The sequence below is a fragment of the Sceloporus occidentalis genome, unplaced genomic scaffold, assembly GCF_023333645.1.
Source record: "Sceloporus occidentalis isolate IW3139 unplaced genomic scaffold, rSceOcc1.0.p SCAF_2, whole genome shotgun sequence".
Classification (NCBI taxonomy): Eukaryota; Metazoa; Chordata; class Lepidosauria; order Squamata; family Phrynosomatidae; genus Sceloporus; species Sceloporus occidentalis.
In genome coordinates this window covers 164,470,225-164,485,749 of record NW_028316982.1, presented here as the reverse complement: position 1 = coordinate 164,485,749, position 15,525 = coordinate 164,470,225, and the positions used below count along the sequence as shown (strand labels likewise).

The following is a 15,525-nucleotide window of genomic DNA, read 5'->3' as shown; positions in this document are numbered from 1 at the left end:
CCCTTTTAGGGATATTCCAGCCACTACTACCCTCCAGCTTTCTGAATTTTCAGCTCTCCCTTTAAAAGAAAATTTTATTCTTTTTAACTAATATGCAAGATAAAATGTGCAGGTGGTATTCTTTTCTGCTGCTAAGCAATATGATTAACAGTTTTTCAGTTACATGAAAACAGAGGGCCAACTGTATTTTCTGCTGCCCTAGGCATTGCCAATTCTGGCTGCGTCAATGATCAGAAACTACCACTGGAAAAACAGTATTAGTGTAAGTTGTCTTAATAAATCATAGGGCCGGTACAGGCTGGCACAATATGCCGGCTTCCCTGTGGCACGGGGCATGACTTATCGATGATGCATGCCCCGATGCCGCCCTGAAGCCGGGGTCACATTGCCCACCTGACCAGATGGCGCTCTAACAGCACAGTGTTCATACGCACACCGCAGAGCACCAAAAAGGCACTGAGGCAGTAGAAAAGCTGCCCTTTTTGGGTGCAAAAGGGGGAGGCATTTTGTCACCTTTTTGCACTGGAGTGGGGCCATGGCCTGCAGTTGTCACAGTGCTCACCCGGCTCTTTCAAGGGCAGTGTCATGCCACCCCTTTGGGCCAGTCTGTTTTGGCCTTTACTCAAGGATCAACTAACCATAAAAAAATGTTGTGAAAGAATAATAATTGAAATGCCTGTCAAGCATAGTACCTGTGCAGGTTAATTGACAGAAAATCTATAAAACATTGTAGCTGCAGTGGTTGTTAGTTCTTTGGGGAATTTGTTGATTTAATCTACTTTTGATAACACCTATCACGTTGAATATATTGCATGTTCTGTGCAAAATACGCAATGTGAAGGAGGAAGAAGGGAAAGGACATTTGATAGGAATTAATTTCAGTGTCCAACTGAATGTTATCAGAGTTTTTTTTTTAAAAAAATCATGACTCTGAACAGATATGAGCCACTATCAGCTCTTGCTGATGATGGATATATTTGAATGACCTTCAAGGGAAAAGGCTATAAAATCAAAATAGTTACCTGGTCAGCTCCTTGGCCAGCCGTTGAAGAGCTTGCTTTTTGGAGATCCTAGTTTTCTAGTGCAGAAAGAATGGCGACATTAAATGAAAAGAAGACCTGTAGCCAAAGAATGGAAAATTTCCAGCGTTTCTTATGGAACCCAGATACAGGACAGTTAATGGGAAGAACCTTGATTAACTGGGGTATGTGTTCACAAGAAAAACCTAAATATAATGTAATTTGGTGGTTTATATACTGTTGAAATTTGGATCTGACTATTTTTTAGAATTAAAATTCTGGATTAATAAGATGTTTTATATCACCATGAAGTTGCTTACCCATTTTTTGTATAACCCAGTGATAGCTACAAATTATTTATTAAAATCTACTTTGGAAATTTGTTGGCCCAAATCCAATTTCTATTCCCAACTAGACTTCATGTGCCAGCTGCTGAATGGTAAGACAACACATGTAAATCACATAGGTTTGCTGGGTCTGTTTTTAGCAATTGCATTTAGGTCATTGCCTCTACTGTCTTAGTGTCCACGCTGGTATAATTATTTTATCCAAAAATCATACTGGTAGGTTTCCAGTTTTTACTTCAGTGACAGGATATGCTATTTCATTTAGTCTAACCTCTCTAAGCCAAATTCTATTGCTGTTCCAGCTTGTATTGTCTTCTTGGAACCTGCATGTTAGCCAGTTGCGTAATCTATCCGCACATCTCCCAAAAAGGTGAATTATTCAACACCTTCAAAAGTCAAGGGTGATTGCTGTATTTCCTGTTCAGAACACTAGAATATTTAACAGGGAGGATGAGATATTCCTCTACAGATACACTTTTGAATTTCTAATGCTAAATAGGTTATTGGTTCTTTAACTGTTCTTAACACAGACTTCATTGTTGTGCTAAACAGACACTGAATCATACGAGTATGTAACACTAGAAAGTAATCAATATCCTGATTTTTTAGAAGTTTTAAAGGAAGTTTAATTTATTTTGAATGTTTTCTTAATAGTATGGATCAGCCTTTACTATGTTGCATTCTATGTGGTGATGACTGGGCTGTTCTCACTTGCAATATATTCTTTAATGAAGACGCTCAATCCATATACACCGGACTACCAAGATCGATTAAAATCACCAGGTACTATCAGATTTCTGTGCATTCAGTTAAAGCTGTAGAATCCACTAAAGACTTTGCATTTATGTTAAACATGTTGGCTGATACTCAGTGTTGTAGTTATGGATTTGTAACTGCTCTACATACAGTAAGGCTACATAGCCTTGCAGTAAGAATATGTAAATCCCCTCTCCAGCCTACTTGAACAGCCAGCAGCCAGATCAAGTGAGAGATCTGCCCAGCTGCTGATGTAGGAGGAAGGGTGACATTTCTACCTCCTTCCTGCCAGCAAGTGAGGTTGCAACACTCAGAAGCAGGAACCCTGTCACAAGTCCTTGTTGCAGCCTCACTAGCTGGTATGAGGTAGATGGAAATGCAATCCTCCCCGCACCCCAATTGGCAGCTGAATAGACCTCCTGCATCTGTTTTGGCTGCTGGCCCTTAAAGGGGGTTGGGGGGTGGGGATGCTCTGGCAGATATTAGCTATGCATATATAACTAAGTAGCCGATGCAGAATATCAGCAATCATTCTTAGGGCGGTGAGATCTGATATCAAGCTCATTCTAATTTTGCTTAAGTTTTAGAGCATTGTCAAGACAGACAAATTTACAAAGGATATAAGGCTGTACTTTTTTGACAAATTATCATGAGCCATAAGCCACATGAAAATTCAGATGAGCCTCCTTACTTTAAACTACAGTTACAACCTTCTCACTGAATAGTGACAAAGGCTGCATCTACACTGAATTAATGCAGTTCGACACCACATTAATTGCCATGGCTCAAATGCTATATAATTCTGGGATTTGTAGCTTTGTGAGAAATTTAGCCTCTTGTCAGAGAGTTCTGGTGCCACAACAAACTACACATTCCAAGATTCCATAGCATGGAGCCATAACAGTTCAAGTGGTGTCAAATTGCATTAATTCTGCAGTGTGGTAGCAGCCAGGGACTGCAATCCCATACACATATACCTAGGTTTAGGAGAAAGTCTCACTGACTGCAGTCATTGGTATTTCTGAGTAGACATGATTAGGATTGCACTGTAAGGCTACCATTCTGAACACAGTTATTAGGGAATAAGTGAACTGTACCAATTGGGACTTATTCTAATCAAGCATACACTGGATAACATTGTAAATTTGACTTTAACTTACTGCATGAGGGTTTTTTTAATGCAAACATAAATTTAAATATTGAATAGGCAATTAAATGGTAGGGAAAAATATAGTCAATGAAAACAAAAGGCTGGTTATCACAACTGATGGATAAAAGAGTTAGAAGTAACAAATGATTCAGCATTTTCTTAATTGGGATTTCAAAACTGTAGTAGAAAAATGCCCTTTGAAATATTAGAATTATTTCTTAATTTTCAATTCTTAAATTTAGGAAGCAGCTGAAATATGGTCTGTGAAATCATGTAACAGAAGTACAAATATTCCTGTCAACAGATTTCTAATATTGTACAGTAATCTAAAGACTGTTGCTAAGAATAAGAGTTTGCTATTTCAATCCCATAGATTTAGTTAAAATAAACAGAAATAATCTACCTACACTGACATTGTTTATTCTCTTCCTCTTTATGCCTTCAATTTTAACTGTTTTGAATGAAGGGGTGACATTACGACCAGATGTGTATGGCGAAAAAGGATTGGAAATTTATTACAATATTTCTGATCAGCAATCCTGGGATGGTTTTGTTAAGACTCTTCAAAGTTTTCTTTCAGGTAAAGGGGAAGGGAAAGACTGGGGATGGTCTGGTTAGAGTAGGGAGAAAAGTAGGAATTTCAAACAGTTTTTTGTGGCATACTCAAATCATTGAATTTGGTTCAGATTGAAGAATGGTACCTAGAATTATAGACTGTTGCATTATTTTGAGATGATGTATGATTCTTCTGACTTATGATATCTAAGCAATATCATGATCTTTGAAAGATTATCTATACCCTAGAATTTTTTTAGAGACAGCAGCATTATAACAGGATGCCTTTATTCCATGAACACAAGTATGGCTATAAAGACATGAATTTAAATTGCTGTTTCTAAGTATAAACTAAAACTGAATTATGGATACAGATAATCTTTCAAAGATCATGAATTCCAAAGTGGATTTTCAAGTTGCAATTTACAGCCAGCCCACCATATCCATGGATTTTTCATCCACGGATTCAAGCACCGACTCCACAGTTTGTATCTTGAACTGAGGACTTCAGTAACACATTTGTAGTAAAATCATCATCATTATCATCATCATCATGCAAGGAAATTCATTCTACAAACATAAAAGGGAAGAAACCTACACTTAAGCAAAAATGCACTTTACTGAGATCAAAATGTTTTGAATTGAAATTATTCTTCAGGGGCAATCTTGTATCTTTCGCCTTCAAACCCCATTGCAAAATATAATGAACTCTTTTGCAATACATTTTATATAATTTATATGCTATTTATTCAATATTCTATAGCACCTGATAATAAAAACAGCATTACTAAAATATAACAAGTAACATGAATATCACACTACACTGTTACAGCACTATTATTCCAATAGCAATAGCAAGTACATTTCTATACTGCTTATCAGTGCACTTAAGCACTCCCTAAGCAGTTTACAATGTGTAAGCTAATTTCCTCCAACAAGCTGGGTACTCATTTTAGCAACCAGGGCTTTTCGACTTTATTCCACTTTAAGTGCTATGGGTCTCTCCTGTGGAATCTTGGGACTGCAGTTTAGGAGGGGCATTTAGCATTCTCAGTCAGAGAGCTCTTAGGCTTTACTAAAATACAAACCCCAAAATTCCTCAGGAGGCAGCCATAACTGCTCAAGTGGAATAATAGTGCTGTAACAACATAGTGCAATATTGACTGAAATCAACAAGGTACAATCAACACCTAGCCAAAGATCTTAAAAATATTTTTCAAAGAAAGCAGAGAAGCCATATGTATCTTTTAGTACTAGAGCATCAAGGCTGGTGCTAAGGCCTACCTCTGAGCAGGGTCAATCTGATAGAATTCAGAGTAAGGTCTTGTCTAATTTCACGTGTCTTAGAACTCTTTCATGCTACACAATAGTAGCATTATGATTCCACTTTATCTGCCATGGCTGCATCCTATGGAGTCCTGGGATTGCTAGTTTGGCGCGGTAGCAGAAAGCAGGAGCTCTGGATGACAATTCTAAATATCTAGACTGAAAGTGCCAGGATCCCATAGAGTGGAACCATGGCAACTGAAGCGGAATCATAGTGTTATGATTGTAGTGTGAAAGAGCCCAAGCAAAAGGTGAGGGGATAACATCAAATATTCTCTGATCTAGTTAGAATCCAAGCAATAGAGGTCAAGCAGCCCCCAATCTGGATCCTTGCAGATGTTACTTACAACTCCCATTATCTCACTGTGACCATGTGTCTTTTAGTCTGTAAGCAGGTGGAAATGTAAGTTTATCCCCCTCTTTTTTTAATCAACAATGTAGGTTACAATGAAACTGCACAACAAACCAATATTAACTGTTCCATGGAAGGATATTTCATCCAAACGACATTTGATGGTCCAAACCACACAAAATATTCTTGCAAATTTACACAAGATATGCTTGATAATTGCTCTGGTCTACTGGATCCCACGTTCGGTTTTCCAGAAGGAAGCCCATGTTTAATAATAAAAATGAACAGAGTAAGTACAAAAATAGATATTTGAAAACATTACTTATTAGCTAACACAACTGAGGTAAAACTACAGTATTAGATAGGGGATTTTTTTGGCAATTTGGAGCCTTATTCTTTCTACTATATTCAGTGCTGTGTAAATAATGTTAAAACATGTAGATTAGAAAGAGTCTCTGCAGAAAAGTGAAAGCCCGTGTTCCTCACTTTAGTAAAAGACTCCCATTCAACACCAGCATGCTAGAAATGGCAAACATGAGCAGAAATATGTTCTTTCATAGTTAAACTATTAAAAAAGTAGAACAAAACAAACCTCCAGGTGGGTATACATGTCCCCTAAGTACAATTTTTTCTCAGTCACTGCTTGTCCTTATTTAATCTCTGTATCAGCCTGACATTCATGCAAAGCATTTACATGTTTGCTGATGCTAAACTACAAAGTTTTCACTGTGTTAATGATCAAATTGTTACATTACAGATTATTAATTTTCTTCCTGGTAATGGTACAGAACCAAAAGTGAACTGCACAACATTGGTAAGCATGTTATATTCTTGTAATTATTCCCAACAGCAGTCAAATGCCTCTTTACAGAGGACTGCAGTAGTAGGGCCCAACAACATATTACACAGGAATGTGTAACCAAAACCAATTGCACAAAAAAGTGTGTAATCAATGTTCTTCTTCTGCTCTCACCTCAAAAGCTATATCATTGTTGAACAATTGAGAACAGAAAGTACCTTATCCCATTCCTTACTTTGAAGTCAACACCTAAATTTCCCTCCAGAATTTTTCAAGTTAGTAATGTATCTAAGTAAAGCTATACACTATCTAGTTTTTCTAACGCAGCTATTGGCAAGACAAAAAACCCAAAGGTAAATACCTGGCCTTCTATTTTATGCTCATATAGTAGGAAATGTGCAATACGCATGTTATTTAAGTGGCATTTTGTTGGTTCATGTCACTGTTCAAAGCAGTGAAAAATTATTTCCAGTGAGTTCAATTAGACTCAGATGCAATTTGTAATAGCATACTGTGGTGTACTATATGAAATATTGCCAGCTCAAATGCTGCAGGACCTTAAGATTAGATTGTATCACATACTATGAGTGCTAACACATGACCTACTTATGATCAACAGGATGATGAGAGCCCACTGGATATACATTATTATCCTAAAAATGGAACTTTTAAACTTCACTACTTCCCCTACTATGGATGTAAAGCACAGGTATGTTTTTGTCTCTGCCAGTGTGCTCTTCCTCTGAAAGTGTTAAATCAAAAAAGGGCAACATGAAGCCCATGGCTACAAACACCTGTTGGCAATCTTCACAAAATATGCCACAGTGCTACTAATATTCAGGGTATAGCATCAGAAAATGAGCATTTTTCTCCTTCAAAGCATGTTTAAATAGCATGTACCTTGTTCTAATTAATACCAAATTTCAATACTGTAGGGTAAAGGTCCGAAATGGGTTGGAGTGGGGAGAGCAAGGTGGGGCCACATTCACTAAAGATTGTCCACCTTTTTAGACAACAGAATGACAAATGTTTTACACTTTTATTTCCATCTAGCCAACCTACAGCAATCCACTGGTAGCGGTAAAGCTTCTCAACCTCCCCATAAACAAAGAAATACATGTGGTGTGTAGAGTTGTTGGTACTGGAATTACTTCAGATAATCCTCATGATCCATATGAAGGAAAAGTGGAATTCAAAGTTCGGATACAAAGCTAAGCAGTAACAGCATGGATCAACTCCTGAAGAGTTAAGAACACTGGACAACAAAATATTTATGTATCATATAATTTTGTATTTATTTGTATGATTTCTCTTTTAAATATCTATAGTTTAATACAGAATGCTTGTGTGCTTTGTGGACAATGGAAATATCAAAACTTTCATCAGCTCAGTAATGCTCAACTGTATAAAACTTACTTTCAGTCTCTATTTTATAACAGTGCTTTATTACACAAGTTAACATGATTCTGCTTGACTGTTCCACAACACTCAGCAGCACAATGTAAGCCAATGATGGTATGATTTCATCAGAGGTGCTTAAACCACCTAATATAAAGCCACACATACTGCAAAAACATTAAAAATTAGTACGCTGGTTACTTGTGACACCACTCATGTAACATACTCTTTTGTGGGGGAAACAGCTACCCTTGCAAGATGTGATTTTTGAATTTTAAAATTTGCGTAGAACATTCTCTCACCCAGAACCAGCGCAGCCTAGTGGTTTGAGTGGATTACAACTCAGGAGATCAGGTTTCAATTCCCTGCTTGACCATGGAAATCCACTGGATGACCTTGGGTAAGTCACACTCTCTCAGCCTCAGAGAATGGCAATGGCAAATCCCCTTTAACAATCTTGCAAAGAAAACCCCATGATCTTAGGGTCGCCATAAATCAGGAAGGACATGATGGCATACAACAACAAATTGTCTCCCACACAGACACCACAACAGCTGTATGATATCTACTTTGTATATTTTAAGATGCATATGATGTGGCATAGTGCTGGAAAAGGACGTTTTAAAGCATCTAAAGCCTCTAAGGAAACTGGAACATGCTGGAATCTTTGGCACTTAAAACAAACATCTTCCACAAAATCATATGAGTAAAAATTCTAATAAAATAAGTAATGTATAGGCCAAGTTAAGGCAGTGAGCAAGAATGTCCTCAGTAGACAGCTCATCTTCACAAGCAATGCCTTTTAGCCATCTCACAACCTTGCAAACTTCAAGGAAGAGGTGTAGCTACACCTACCTTATTTGTATGTTTTTGCTTTGGCAAACAAACAGGCTTGTCACATCTATGCTGAAGGAATACTAACCTACCTTACCAAGATGTAACATTCAGAAGCATTTTTATACTTGATGTTTGCTATTTTTTAAAAAATGAATTCTCTTCTTGTACCCAATTGTTCTGATCAATGTATTATTACACTGAAATACATGAGCTTTTAAACTGTGATTAGTTTTGTAAGCTGTCAAGCTACAGAAAGATTTTCTAAATAAAATGCACTGATAACATTATTTCCATATAAGAGTAGAGAGCACATTCATCCATGTAAGGGAAGTCTACACCGCTGGAATCCTTCACATGCCCTAAAAACAACTCCAGAAAGTTAGATGACACAGAGTGTTGTGGATGGTTGAAGGTGGTGGGAGGGAGAGAACTACAAAATTGGAAGAGACCCTCCTCAAGGGCCATCCAGTTCAACCACCTGCCATGCAGGAATACACACTCTCCAACAGGTAGCCATCCAACCTTTTAAAAAACCTCCAAAGGAGGAGAATGCACTACACTTCGGGGTAGCATATTCCACTGTTGAACAGCCCTTACTGTCATGAAGTTCTTCCTAATGTTAAGGTGGAATCTCTTTTCCTGTAGTTTGAATCCATTGCTCCATGGAGCAGAAGCAAAGCTTGCTCCATCCTCAATCTAACATACCTTCAAATATTTAAATAGAGTTATCCTATCAACTCTTAACCTTCTCTTTCCCAGGCCAAACATATTCAGCTCCTTATGCCACTCCTTACAGGACATGGTTTCCAACAATCCATTTTTCAATACTAATGAAATCAGATTTTTATAAAACGATAGTAACTTTTTATTACAGGTTGACTGCAATCATTTATTCACTTACACATTTTTGTGACTTGATGTATTGTCCTAAAGATCTAGAGCACATTGTACTTACCTTGAAATGAGAAGTGAATCCAACAGGGAAGAATTAACTTCCCCTTTGCTTAGGAAGGCAGAATCAAATTTCAAGACCTCTGCTTCTGTCTGAATAAATTCCTCCACCACCACCCCTCTCAGAATATGGTCAACAGCAAAGCTGAAATATTTTATTTAATTATAACACCTTACAAAGAGCAACTACATCACTTCCAATTCCTCCAACATGCTGTTAGAAGACTCAACAGGTGCATGCAGGTAGCGGGAGGAAAGGATATTATTTCACAAGAGGTTTATGTCCTAAGGGCAAGACAGGTAGCAGGGCGAAAGGATACCATTTCATAAGAGGTTTATATCCTAAGGGCAAGACAGACAGGCCTACTCTCTTTTGAGCAGAAGGACATTTCATGCTAAACCCAAGATTTAATTCTTAATCAGCAGAACAGAGGTAACAAGGAAGAAATATCTATTAGCAGCATTCCACTATAGATGTTAGGGTGAGCTGCCACCAGCTGAAGCACCCCAAGGAAAAGCTACCTGCCTGAGGCATACTTGGCAATTCTCTAGTTTTCAGTGAATATTTGCAACCCCTTTGACTTTTCCACATTTCATTCTGTTATGATTTCATATTCAAATGGATTTAACTGGCATTGTCCTCACTTGATCTAATTAATAATTAATTTGTTTTATTTATATACCGCTATTCCAAAGATCATAGCGATGAACAGCAAGTAAGCTAATTAGCAAGTAAGCTAATTTGCCCCCAACAGTCTGGGTACTCATTTTAGCGACCTTGGAAGGATGCAAGCCTGAGTCGAGCTTGGGCCCTTTTGCTGGTCTTGAACTCGCAACCTTGTGGTCTTGAGTGAATGGCTGCAGTACAGGCATTTAACCACTGCGCCACCAGGGCTCCTGTATCTACACAAGATACAGGATGATTCAAAAAGAATGGTGCAGGAGTAAAGCTGTTTACTCAGTTTTCCTCCATTTTTTTTAATCATTCTGTACTCTACACTGGGAATATACAAAGTATTTTTATTCTGGCCTAAAAGTTAAGTAAAGAAAAACAAACAGGCACTTGTTGGCTGCTTAAGTATTCATTCTCTTTGCTGTGACAGGCCTACTCTGGTGCAACACAATACTTGTATGTAATTCCAGTATTGCATTAGATACACCTGCTTTGGAAAGCCCCAGAATCTACAGTAGAGCTTATCTAAACAAACAGCATCACAAAGACTAAGAAGCTATCAAAATGGAACTGGGAGAAATTTATGCAAGTATTAACTAGGGTGGTGTTGTATTTTTAAAAAATCCCAATGATCAACATCCTCTAGAACATTATCAAATTCATTATTATAAGAAAGAATATGGCTCAACCAGGATTCTGCCTAGAAGGGCCATAGTCAGAAAAAGCAACCAAGAAGTCAATGGCAATGCTGAAGGATCTGGAAGGATCCCAAGCCCAGATGAAAACTGCCCATGGGACAACTATTGTCCATGGGACAACTATTGTACAGATGCTCGACAAAGCTGGGCTTTATGGAAGAATGGCAAGAAGAAGGCCATTGCCAAAAGAAACACTTATTCAAGTAATTTTGGAGTTTGCAAAAAGACATGTGGGAGACACAGTTAACATATTAGAAAAAAGTTCTCTGATATGATGAAAAAAAATGAATGCTATGTGTGGCAAAAAGCCAAGCGTACTCACTGCCATGGGAACACCAGACCTGTGGTGAAAATGCTAGCATCATATTGTGGGTGATGCGTTCCCTCAGCAGGGATTGGGAAACTTATCAAGATCAAAGGTAACAAGGACAGTAAAAGTTCAAGGACACTAAACAAAGTCAGTGAAACTAACCCTGGAAGGGTTTTAGAAAAAGAACCTGAAAGCCCAGACCTCCATTTTACTGACAATCTGCAGAAAGACTTGAAAATATCTCTTCACTAATGGATCCCATCTAAACTGACAGGGCTGGGACAATTTTGTCATCAATAAAGGACAAATACTGAAGCATCTAGATGTGCAAAGCTGACAAGAGATGGGCCCAAAGATTTTGTAGCCAAAGGTTTAAATTGTTGCCAAAGGCAGTTCTACCAAGTGTTGACTTTGAGGTGAATATTTATGCAACCACCAAATACATTTATTTTTGTTTAACTTTTGCATTAAAATAAAAATATTTTGCATCTTCACCCTGTGGAATATTTTGCGTACAACTATACTTCAATTTAATTTATTTCAACTCCAGGTTGTAACACAACAAATTCTGGGAAAGCCAACGAGGAATGAATACTTCTGCAAAACAGTGCAGAAAGTATAGCCTGGTTTTTTTATCCTTTATATGAACAGAAGGGATAGCCCATTCTGTCCTTTCACCCTCTTGTTGTTTTCTGCTCCTCCCTATAAATAGGGCTGCACCGCATCTCACAGCCAGAAAACCATCCCCCAGTGTGAAGTAAACAAAATTAAGAAATCCTTTCCCCCCTTTCCAACGCTCTAAGCCCTAACTTGTCTAACAATGTAAGATAACATGGAGAAGGGAAGTTGAAGAACAAGGATAAGGGTGAAGTGTACAGTAAAGCTAAAGTAAAAATTTAAGTAAACAAGCTCAAAAGCAAAATGGAAAATGTTGGAGCAACCAGGATGACCCCGCTCTCTCCATGAAGGCAAAGGACACATGGGACGGGATTTCCTCCTCCCAATATGGAAAGGATAGTCTGCAGTTTGACCTTGCCTTCTGGAGCCAAGGATGGGCTTATCCTTTTATAATGGTTCCAGGTGCTCATAATTTATATATAAATATCTTCAGGTATATATCTACCCCCATTTAAAGAGCTCTGAGACTCTTCCAAAATGAAGAATCCTGACAAGTCAAAGTCAACAAAGCAGAAGTGTAAGTAATCTCGATTAGAAAAACAAAGAACTTGTTAAAAATGCCCACGCGCATTTTATTAATAAAACTAATAGTGCCACAATTAAACAAGTAAAACAAACTGCTTATATTCCATAAAATATTACAGAAAAGTTTATTTGTGTTTCAATAAAAAGACTACTGTCTTAGAACAGGCAGCTGACAGTATTTGTGCAGTTAATTCTTTGTGAATAAATTTAAAAAGACTACCACCTGCCCTGAAATTTCTTTATAAAAAAGGAAGTATTAAAAGTGATTGACAAATTTTGAGTTAAACATAAAACATTCTTTATATTTAATTTCAACTTTATAATAGATTATTGGAAGATGTTTAAGAAACAAATATAAACATTTGTTTCAGTACATGTTTTATATGATAGACTTATAGGTATGTAAACAACTATATAACAAATTGTTTTCAAAATCCACCTGTAAGAAATCAGGCAAATTTTTATCATAAGCAAACTCATTCCAAACCTTTAAGACATTTACACAGCTGGCCAACTTGGCAGTAAACAATTGCCAAAATTGAAATTCATATGTCCTAACATTCAGCAAACACAATATATAAATTTAAAGGGATTACAATGATCAGTATAATTTTTAAAAGGGAAACAAATTCATACATTTTCCGCAAACTAACATTTAAAAAGAGGCTATTTTGTTTGTTTCTTTGGATTTTTGCATGATCAGCAAAATATAACAACTGTTTGCTATGCTTCCATATGAAATATCATCTACATGCACTCTAAATAAAATGTCATTCAGTGTATGCATTTTAAAATTTTCCATTAGATTTTATTTTCCATTAGATGTGGCTACATATTCAAACTTAGCAACAACACTTAGGGGCAAAATGCGTTTTCCTTCAAGTTAAAAGTCCTAAGCAAGAGTAAATAAAAGTTCTGCATTAACACACTGGTATCAACACACACATCCTCACATGTAAAAAAACTACATAAAAAACAAACAATTCGTTTTACTTTATTGGAGGTGCAATTTCTAAATTTGGGGTTCTTACCAGTATCTCCTTGATGGGGTATTTTTTTTTGACAATTATCTTCCTAGAATATATTCCTGAAGCTTGCTGAATTTTAACATTTAAAAAAGTCTACAGGCAAAAATTATCAGTCATCATCATCATTTTCATTAAAGTCGTCATCGTCGTCATCATCATCATCCCCAACATAAGACACTGGTGTCTCTACTCTGGAGCCGCTATACTGAGATCCATTGGAACTTGTGGCCAACATTCCATCTCCTCCATTTGAGTAGTCACTGAAGCATAAACAAATTTGAGAGACTTTTACTATCCTCAACAGCACCTTCAACTTCACCTATCAACATCTTCATTTCCAATGATGGCAGTAAGAAGATAACAACTGTGTAATAGGCGGACAGACCAAATCAAGGAAGCCATGGTTCTGAGTCGGCAGGACCTGAGCAGGGCTACTGATGACAGGGTGTCTTGGAAGTCTCTCATTCATAGCATCACCATATGGTGAAGTGACTTGATCGAAATAAACAAAAACACTTGATATATTAAACTTTTGCAACAATCTACCATATAGCTGTAAACTGTGTTGAGCTGTGAAATTGCAAATGGAACATGGGAACAAATGATCTGGCCTCATTTCTCTAGCAAAACTGATAACAAGGAATACATAACTAGTTACTTTTTGGGTATAAAGAAGAAGAAAAATGACTATCTGAACAACCTGTGACTAACACTGAACATACTCATTTTCTTTCTTAAATCTAGTATCGGTTGAAATTAATGGGTTGTTTTTCAAAGGTTACATAAAAGACAGCAAAGGTCACACAAAAACCAAATTTGAGTTGGGAAAGGTAGAATGTAGCATAAAGGATCACAGTGATCACTTTCTCACTCACCCAAAAATTATTCTCAATATTTCATTAAAAGTTTCCCACATAATTCAACTGTTTGTAAGAGATGCTGCAAGCATCTTTCATGTTGCAGAAGTTATGGTTCAGATATGGCTTGGGGAATGTTTGGCACTCCAGGAATAATATTATATAATATTACATTATATAATATAATGTAATATAATATTTTGATAAATAGTTGCACAAGGATGGTGGCATTTGCGTCAAGCAACATTTGGAGGGCTACACACTTCCCAATGCTCGGATAAACTGTAAAGCTTCTGTACAACTGTCCATTTCCACACTTCATATAATTATCATCACACTGGTAGCAATAGATTGAAAATACTTTAGTACCAGTAGGCCTAAAGAGACACAATGATCCTAATTTTTAATTGGCCTAAATAGGTAGGCATTCTACCTATGAGAGTGTACTTTACTTTTAAATATAAACTCCTAAAGGCACACATGGAGGGCTTATTGTCATTCAAAACAAATGTACTATCTAATATCAATATGTATTTTCCAGCTACTGGTAATTGGGTATTGTGAACTTTTATTTAATATCCTGGGGTATACAGGAATTCTCAATGGGATCAGAAAATACTCCAAAGCAAGGAACTCAACTGATGTTTCCCACCTGTCTGAATTTGGTGTAAACATAAATACCAATCTCATCTAACCTGTTTGAAAATCTTGTCCCATTTGAAGCTGAACCTGACGAGGACGAGACGTATACACTGCTGATTGATCCCTGAGCCATTTCTGGAAAACAAAAAAGCATAATGAACTTTGAAAATGTATTCTCTATTAAAAATAAGTCTAATCATAAAATATATTTAATAGAATATATTAGACTATCTTAACAGCACTGAACAATTTCAGAAGTGTGAAACTATTTGCAAAATAGAAAGATTTAAATTACAGACAAACTATGAAACTATTCTTATAACAGTCCAACTATATTTTCATAAAATTAATTGTGCAGCTATTGGGGTGATGATAAAAAAACAAATTTGCTTTTGTTCTTTAAATCTTCTATTTATATAATGAATCTTATATTGGAATCATAATGCCAATATAGAAAAACATTAAAAGTATGGTTTACAGATTAGTTAACTTTTTTCTTTTTGTTTGTCTGAACCACTGAAAGACACTACTAAAGAAGGCAAGATACATATTATTGCAGTCAGAACTACTTTGGCATGCACTCCAGTCACAATGACAGCTTTATATTTTTGCATAATTCTGCTG

General features: G+C 36.8%; 2 protein-coding genes across 6 annotated transcripts in view; one reads left to right on the top strand and one right to left on the bottom strand.

Moving 5' to 3' along the window:
• The first annotated feature begins 1,092 nt into the window (after positions 1–1,092).
• Positions 1,093–7,621, top strand: LOC149319227 (potassium-transporting ATPase subunit beta-like). The gene is made up of 7 exons (XM_089507993.1): positions 1,093–1,204; positions 2,021–2,149; positions 3,739–3,852; positions 5,595–5,794; positions 6,263–6,319; positions 6,924–7,013; positions 7,358–7,621. The coding sequence occupies exons 1-7, from the start codon at positions 1,093–1,095 to the stop codon at positions 7,517–7,519; spliced, it is 864 nt and encodes a 287-aa protein (XP_089364119.1). The 3' UTR covers positions 7,520–7,621.
• A 5,533-nt stretch (positions 7,622–13,154) lies between these two features.
• LOC149319226 (transcription factor Dp-1) overlaps positions 13,155–15,525 on the bottom strand; it is a 37,585-nt gene continuing 35,214 nt past the window's right edge. For all 5 annotated transcript variants that reach the window (XM_089511326.1, XM_089511328.1, XM_089511329.1 and 2 more), the window contains exons 11-12: positions 14,955–15,036; positions 13,155–13,662 (exon numbers count right to left, since the gene is read on the bottom strand). In XM_089511326.1, the coding sequence (XP_089367452.1) occupies positions 13,512–13,662; positions 14,955–15,036 (233 nt within the window). In that variant the 3' untranslated portion in view covers positions 13,155–13,511. The remainder of the gene's footprint in view (positions 13,663–14,954; positions 15,037–15,525) is intronic.

Excerpts from the sequence above, each read along its gene's own strand:
- LOC149319227 (XM_089507993.1), top strand. The coding sequence starts at position 1,093 with ATGGCGACATTAAATGAAAAGAAGACCTGTAGCCAAAGAATGGAAAAT. Across the intron at positions 2,150-3,738 it reads AGATCGATTAAAATCACCAG|GGGTGACATTACGACCAGAT; the intron begins GTACTATCAGAT and ends TTTTGAATGAAG. Across the intron at positions 7,014-7,357 it reads ACTATGGATGTAAAGCACAG|CCAACCTACAGCAATCCACT; the intron begins GTATGTTTTTGT and ends ATTTCCATCTAG.